The 7,040-nt window shown below is 58.6% G+C and overlaps 1 protein-coding gene across 1 annotated transcript in view; it reads right to left on the bottom strand.

Moving 5' to 3' along the window:
• Window positions 1-3,169: 3,169 nt before the first annotated feature.
• The window catches only part of GYLTL1B (glycosyltransferase-like 1B), a 5,317-nt gene continuing 1,446 nt past the window's right edge, over window positions 3,170-7,040 (bottom strand). Inside the window, exons 5-15 of the mRNA XM_010182698.1 lie at window positions 6,963-7,028; window positions 6,335-6,506; window positions 6,083-6,187; window positions 5,709-5,821; window positions 5,467-5,592; window positions 5,157-5,312; window positions 4,895-5,058; window positions 4,332-4,610; window positions 3,861-4,007; window positions 3,490-3,685; window positions 3,170-3,367 (exon numbers count right to left, since the gene is read on the bottom strand). Coding sequence (XP_010181000.1) covers window positions 3,170-3,367; window positions 3,490-3,685; window positions 3,861-4,007; window positions 4,332-4,610; window positions 4,895-5,058; window positions 5,157-5,312; window positions 5,467-5,592; window positions 5,709-5,821; window positions 6,083-6,187; window positions 6,335-6,506; window positions 6,963-7,028 — 1,722 coding nt within the window. The remainder of the gene's footprint in view (window positions 3,368-3,489; window positions 3,686-3,860; window positions 4,008-4,331; window positions 4,611-4,894; window positions 5,059-5,156; window positions 5,313-5,466; window positions 5,593-5,708; window positions 5,822-6,082; window positions 6,188-6,334; window positions 6,507-6,962; window positions 7,029-7,040) is intronic.

Genomic DNA, 7,040 nt, shown 5'->3' on the forward strand with positions numbered 1-7,040 from the left:
CAGCTTCTCTCCCACCTGGGTTTCCTCACGGTGAAGCCACGTTTCTGCCCTCCATGAACCCGTGCTGCCTGTGCTGGCCCTCTCCCCGTCCTTGCAGGCCCTGGTGTAAAATGCCCTTTCTGACGGACACCGCTCTGTTGTCACAGAATCACATCGTGAGAACACTGACTTGTGAGCTGGTTTGAGTTTTTAAAATATCTCTATTTTTTTTAGCCTGATGGTCATAGTGATCTGCAGTCTTTTTGCTGCCTTCAAGTCCCTTGTGGTTTCAGTTTTGGTACAAATGTGTTTAGATTTTAGCAAATTAAAGTTGGGGTGGGAGGGGATACAGAGCATCTGATCAATTTGTATTTATTTATTTTAACATTTTACTAAATAAACCACAATAAAATCTCTCGTCTCCTCAGCTGTATGTACCAGGCAGAGACCGGGGGTCCCACAGGCACAGGGGATGTTGTGGTGCCTGGAGAAAGACCCCAGCACCAGGAGGTTTCTGCCCATGACTCTGTGCAATGGCTGTGGTGTGCTCTGGCTCAACGCTCGCTTTTTTGGCAGGAGATAAGTGCGCTGTGTGAGTAGAAATCAATTTTGGCTCTAAAAGGGGCTGTGCTCGGTTAAGAAAAATCTCAGCACACTCTGACTCAGTGGCTGCCTCCAGCTGGTGCTGCCCGGCAGAGGGCACACAGAGACCAAACCCGAGCTGGGTTTACTCCAGGTACCTAAACGCTTCTAGGCGAGTTTTGGGCTAAGGCTGAGAAGGATTTTCTGAAAATGATGGCACGCGGTGCTCCTGCTGTAGGCATAGCAGTACACCTTCCAAAAATCCTGCAGAGCCAGCATTTCCGTAGCCATCCAACCATCAAAGACTTGCCTAGAAGAGGCCTGCTCCATCCGGGCACTGCTCCACCACCACGGCTCTAGCAGAGAGCAGGCCAAACTACTGCCTATGTCTGATCTAAACCTGTGTTGCCATTTAATGCAACAGCAGAGCGCTATCAGCGAGCTTTGGCTGTATTAAACCAAAGCTGTCTGCTGCAGCCTGGTTGGGTGGAGCTGCACTGGCATCACGGTGATCAGCACTGCCTTTCCAGCCCTTTCCCAAATAAAGCCTCAGCCGCTTGCTCCTGGCCTAACACCCCCATCCTTCCCTGCTGCAGCTGCAAGGCTGGCGCCTCATATGGCCCAAGAGCCAGTTCTTATTCCCAGCAGCCCTGTGAAGCCACGGCCACGCAGCGGGGAGCCCTGGTCAGTCCTGCTGTGTCCTCGGCGAGCGAGGGGAAGGTCCTGCGGGTCACAGCGCAGTGGCCAGCTTGGTGCACTGGTCTCAGGGATGAGCCACAGCGCTGCCAGAAGAACAAAACACAGCCATCCTGCTTGGGCGTGATTCAACTGACTGCGTGCTGAAGCTGTGAAGCCCCAGGCTCTGTTTCGAGGGTGCTGGCGGGTGCTGCCCCCCAGTCTGCCAGCCCTGCTGCAGCACCAGGACCAGCGGACCTGAGCCCACCACAGTCAGTGACCACCAGTGTCACAGCTGGGAGGTGACCACAGTGCCTGCCCCTTGGTGACACGGGCATGTCTTCTGCCTGCTGCTGCTCCCCACTCCTCAACCCTCCCACTGTGCCACCCAGGAAGAGAAGAGGCTTCAAACGCAGCAGGCAGAGCAAGCCCAGCCATGCTTTTCCCCAGCGGAGGCTCGAGCTCCCGTGCGCTGCTCTCCTCCAGCTGCTTTCCCTCCAGGGAACACGTGCAGGCACGCAGCAGAACAAAATTAATAACCAGGCAGTTCTGACAAGGAGGTGAAAAAGAATAAAAAAGCTTTAATTTAAAAATTAAATTAAAAAGAGAAAATAAGCAAGAGGCGCTTGTGCCCTTTCCGTACCCCGCGCTTTGTATGGCTCCTCCCAGCCGCTCCCACCATGGACGGAAATGCTCACACCTGCACAGAGCTGGCTCTCACAGCCCACAGTAACGCTAAGGAGAGAACAGCAGAGACTGCAGCAGCAACTGGCCCAGAGAAGCTCCAGGGCCACCAGCAAAATCATCCGGGAGGAAGAAAGGATTAAAACAAAACAAAAAAAAAAACAACCCAAGACACCCTAATCATTTAATTCTTAGGAGAAAAGTATTAAATAATTTAAATAGCGTGAGGAAAGCAATGCATCCTCTGTGCTCCAGTGTGTGAGTGTGTGTGCCGCAGTGCTCAGCTACGGTCTCGTCCAGTGTCAACCCACATCCCTGACTGCCTATGGCAATGTCTGTGCTGCCAAGAGCTGGGGAGGAGCAGGGTGGTCCCCTGCCAGGAGATTTCTCCAAGCATCCGCTGGCCCACGAAGCCGCTGCTTTGCCCATCGCAGTGGCTGCAGGCGTGGTTTGCAGCCATGCCCTGCAGGGCGCTGCCAGCCCCAGGATGGGACCTGTGACCAGCCTGGCTGCTTCCAGCCAGGAAGCAAAGGTGCATGAAGTCACTGCTGGGGACAGCAGACAGCCCCTCCTGCTCTGGGTGATTCCCACACCACCAGTGCTGGGCCACCACCACTGCAGACATTGCATCCATATGGATGGGGAGTACCAATATTTCACCCCGTTAACCAGCCAGCCTCGGTCCAGGCTTGAATGCGGCCTCCACAACTCCTGGTACTCCCTGGCCCCCACCTCCCCTTCTGAGAGGCTTTCTCTGAGCCTGGCTCCACAAAGGATGTGCTACATCCTTGTCTCCTACTCACCAAACCCTGGGAGGGATGTGCAAAGAATTGGGATCTGGTACCACAGAGCAGCAGCAGAGCAGGGCAAGGTACAGCTCCCAGTTCTCTCAAGGAGCCAGGCCTCAAGGTGAGGGGATCTAAAAAAAGCTGGAAATCCAAATCTACTAAAACAGGGGAGGAAGGAGACCTGTCCCCCTGGCCCCTGGGATGGGGAGGTTCCTCTATAACTTAGGAAGGCTGTTGCTCAAAAAAAAAAAACCCAACAAAAAAAACCCAAAACCCTTGGCCACGCCACAGCAGCCTGACCTGCAGACACAGCCTGTTCTCACGGCTGGCATCTTTTGTCCTAGCTACGGGCATCCCATCGCTGGGCTGGCCAGGCCATGCTGTCGGCTCAGTCCCCTCAGGCCGGCTGCGGCACTGGTCCGGGCCAGGACTCAGCACTCCACGCCCACTGTCCCAGGGCATCACAGGCTTCTCTCGGCAGTGAGGTATTTGAGCGCGGCAGCCCCGTAGCGCCGCGACAGGTCCTGGTGGAACTCCTCCCGCAGCGTCTGAAGGCAGCCCCGGTACCCCGCGCTCAGGCGAAACTTGGAGATGTCGAAGCTGGGGGCATGGGGCATGTGGATCATGAAGGCGTTGGGCAGGACCAGCAGCTCGTACTCCTGGGGGCAGAGCAACGGCCCTTGCCGTCAGCATCGGTTTGGTGGTACCAACACGTCACCACCCGGCCAACACCTCCCAGCACCCAGCACCTCCGCGGTGCCTGGAGCAGCCCCTCGCCCACCTGTGCATCCAGCTCCATGATGTGGGACACCTTGTTCCAGCCGAAGCCCACGAACCTCTGGTCGTATCTGGGGCAGTCTCGCCTCACTACAACGTAAGGCTCGAAGTCTGGCTGCCACGCCACACGGTATGGCACGGTGGCTGTCCGCCACTTGGCATAGTCAGTTGGGGCATGGCCTTTTGGCCACACATGGTACCTGCGGGAAGAGGTGGAAATGAGAGACCAGGTAAAACTGGGAGCTCCTCGAGACAGGAAGGATGCAAGGTGTCCTCTGAGATGACTGCCCCACAGCCCCAAGGCACAAGGGTACAGAAAAATGGCTTCTGCTGGGTGTCAGCCCTGTTGGACAGCAGGGCACGTCCAGTTCCTACCTGAAGGTGTAGAGGGAGCCCATGTCCAGCATGGAGAGCAACTCTGCTTTGGATTTGGGGAAGGTCAGGCGGTAGTGCAGGGTCTCAAACGCCGGCACGATGAGAGCTGCCTTCCTCTGGGGCAGCTCCAGCTGCTGGATGGAGTTCCTGTGGTGGGAGGAAGGGTGTGAGGTCTCCCTGGCTATGAGCTGTGGCCACAGCCCCCTTCCTCAGCCCCTCCAGCCTGCCCACCGCTCCAGAAGGGTGTTAATGAGTTTGGACACTTTGCAGTGGTGCCATGCAAGGGCAGGAGGAATGGGGCACCCCTCAAAGCCACAGCTGCTTCCTCATCCACTGGCATCTGACAAAAGCAAGGGCAGGATCCCAAGGCTGAGCACAAAGGAAACAGTATCAGCACGTTGAGAACTGCTGCCCAGGGTGCTTCCTGCAAACCCTGGTGCCTGGGGAGAAAGTGCCTGGAGAAAGCCTTACCTGAGGTAATCATAGAGGCCATACATCGGCAGGAAGTCAATGTCCGTCAGAAAGACATATGGCGTCTGCGTGTTGGCCAAGGCCACGTTGCGCAGGAGGTTGATGGGGTAGAACTGCCCCTCCTTGTAGACGATGTGGTAGGCAACGTTGCGGCGGGCGCTCAGCACCTCCGAGGCCTGGGCGTAGCGCAGGAACTGCTGGGCCTCCGCATCTGACATGTACAGCGCCAGGCTGATGGGGCCTGCCCAGTGCTTGCAGATGGCCTCCAACATCTGCAACCTGCGAGGCGGAGGGCACTGTGTGAGCAGGAGACCTGCCCCGCAGAAGCCCAGCCAAACCCAAAACTGGGTGTCCCTCAGTGAGCCACATGCCAGCTGAGCCCAGTTCAGGGGGGAGCAGGCGGAATCGCTGCTCCCAGCGTGGGGTGCTGCTCCTCGCTGCAAAGCACTGGTGTGAGGGTGAGCAACCCGTGTTTCCAGATCCCTGGTAGCTCCCAAGCTGTGGAGCCACCACAGAAGAGTGGAGGAGGGACCCAATCTCCCACCAGCCCCACCAGCAAGTACCTGTCCATGGAGAGCTGGGCCACGAGGGTGACATCAGTGGGGTCGGGAAGGGCCAGGAACTCGTACTGCAGGAAGAACAGGTGGATGCGGTGCTGCGTGAGGTGCTGCCGGCGGAAATCGTAGCAGGGATCATCCTCATCCAGCTCCTCGAGCGCCTGCTGCAGCTGCAACACAATGAAGATGAGAGAGAGCAGATGCCTCGCGGGGAGACTGTGCCCACCCCACGCTCTGGAGCTGGGAGCAGAGCTGCAGTGGCCCTCACCTGGTCACTGGGAGGGCTGGGGAGGCTGGCACAGCCAAAGAGCTCCCTGCGCAGCAGGTTCCCGTCATACTCCAGGAAGGTCAGGTAGAGGTTGCGGAAGAATTCCACGTGCTTGTTCTTCACCCGCAGCTTTTTGGGCGAGTTCCAGTGGATCACCTGAGGGCCATCGTGTGTCACACACCGCAGAGGGGAACTCAGCAGCACCCAGCGCTTCCCAAGCTCCCAGACCCCACGCTGACTCCCCCAGACCTCCAGCACACGTGCTGCCCTTCAGGCCCTCCCCAGTCCCAAAGGCAGTAAACTCACCCACCTTGAGATCAGAGACTTCGGTGTAGCACTGCTCCGAGCGGGTGTGATCAGATAGCTGCACGTTCCAGAAGCAGGGGAGCCGGTACACCAGGGCCGGGTCCTGCTTGATCACCGCGTTAAAGATGTCCTAGGAGAGAGAAAGGCGAGGGCACAGGTGGATGAGGATGACAGCATGGCCCCCCACATGCCAGCAGTGCGAAGGGAACACAGCAGGGCTGGCCACCTTGGGAGAGGGACTGTCACCTGGTCTGCCAGTGAGGTGGAGAGCATGCTCATCAGCTCCCGCTCCGCCGTCAGCCGCCACATCTGCTCCCAGCCCAGGCGACGCAGGCGGTCCAGCAGGAGCAGGATCACCCCTGGGTGCCGGGGAGGAGGGCACTGAGTCACCGAGGGAGCACTCGGCCGTTGGAGAGCAGGAGCACAGCAGCCTGCAAGCCTTCGCCCCCTGCGACATGCTGCTTCTCTGCGCCCACCCACACCACCCCAGGACACTGTAGCAGCCCCTCTGTGCCCACCAGACTCTCCTGCCTCACCTCAGCCTTCCCCAGCCTCCCTGTGCCAAGCACTGCCTCAGCTGGAGGGGCACCCTGGCACCCACCCTGGCAGCCCACACTCACCCGTGTTGAAGCCACGTCCCAGGGCTGGCCACGGTTTGTGGTTTTTCCACAGGTTGCCCAAATACCAGTCGCTTTGGTTCTCCACCAGCCCGATCACCTGCTTGTCTGAGGAAAGAAAGGGACATGGATGCAGTCCCTCCTGCTGTAGGTTCAGAGGGCCCATGCAAACCCGCTGCACTGGTGCTGTGGCAGATGGGGGCTGCCACCCCGAGGCCCAGCACCCAAGGCTCTGCCAGGGCCCACCGTCCTCACCAGAAAATTTCCCAAAGACAGCCCAGAGCTCAGCGATGTCGGTGGCAAAGGTGATGTCAGTGTCCAAGACGATGACCTTGGAGAGGTTAGAGGGCAGCGCCTTGGTAAGCGTCAGCTTCATCAGCCCATAGATGCCGGAGTAGTGCTTGTTGGGGATCCACGACACCTCCGGCTGCAAGGAGACCTGGCCTCAGGGCTGGGCACAACAGAGCTGTGGAGCCAGCCCAGCCTGGAGCACCTCCTCCAGCTGCACCACCAGCAGCCGCAACCCTCTCCCCCCAGGCCCTTCAGGGGTTTGCTGACTGCATCTCCTTTCCCTTTGCTCTCACCTTGCCCTGGCTCTTCCTCTGGCCACCAGAAAAACCCCCACCTGAACTCATGTTCACGTGCTCAGTGGGGGGCCCAGCTCTGCCACAGAGGCAGTGCTGCCCCCAGGGGCCTCCCTACCCCTCCAGCACCAGCCCTGTGCCCCCTTCTCAGCTGGACCAGCAGCAAGTCCAGGAAAGGGAACAGGTGAGCAAGGGAACAGCAGGAAAAGAGTTAATAGACCCCCTCCTGCTCGCCCCTCTCTGCTGCCCCCATGGCCCTCCCAGCACTGAGACAGGGCAAAGGGAGGGCAAGTTCCTGCCTTCAAGTCATCAGCGTTGTAGAAGCTGATGTGGACGGAGGGCACCATCCAGGACTGGAAGAGGGTCTGGGGGGTCGG

The sequence above is a fragment of the Mesitornis unicolor genome, unplaced genomic scaffold (assembly GCF_000695765.1).
Source record: "Mesitornis unicolor isolate BGI_N332 unplaced genomic scaffold, ASM69576v1 scaffold4764, whole genome shotgun sequence".
NCBI classification, from domain to species: domain Eukaryota; kingdom Metazoa; phylum Chordata; class Aves; order Mesitornithiformes; family Mesitornithidae; genus Mesitornis; species Mesitornis unicolor.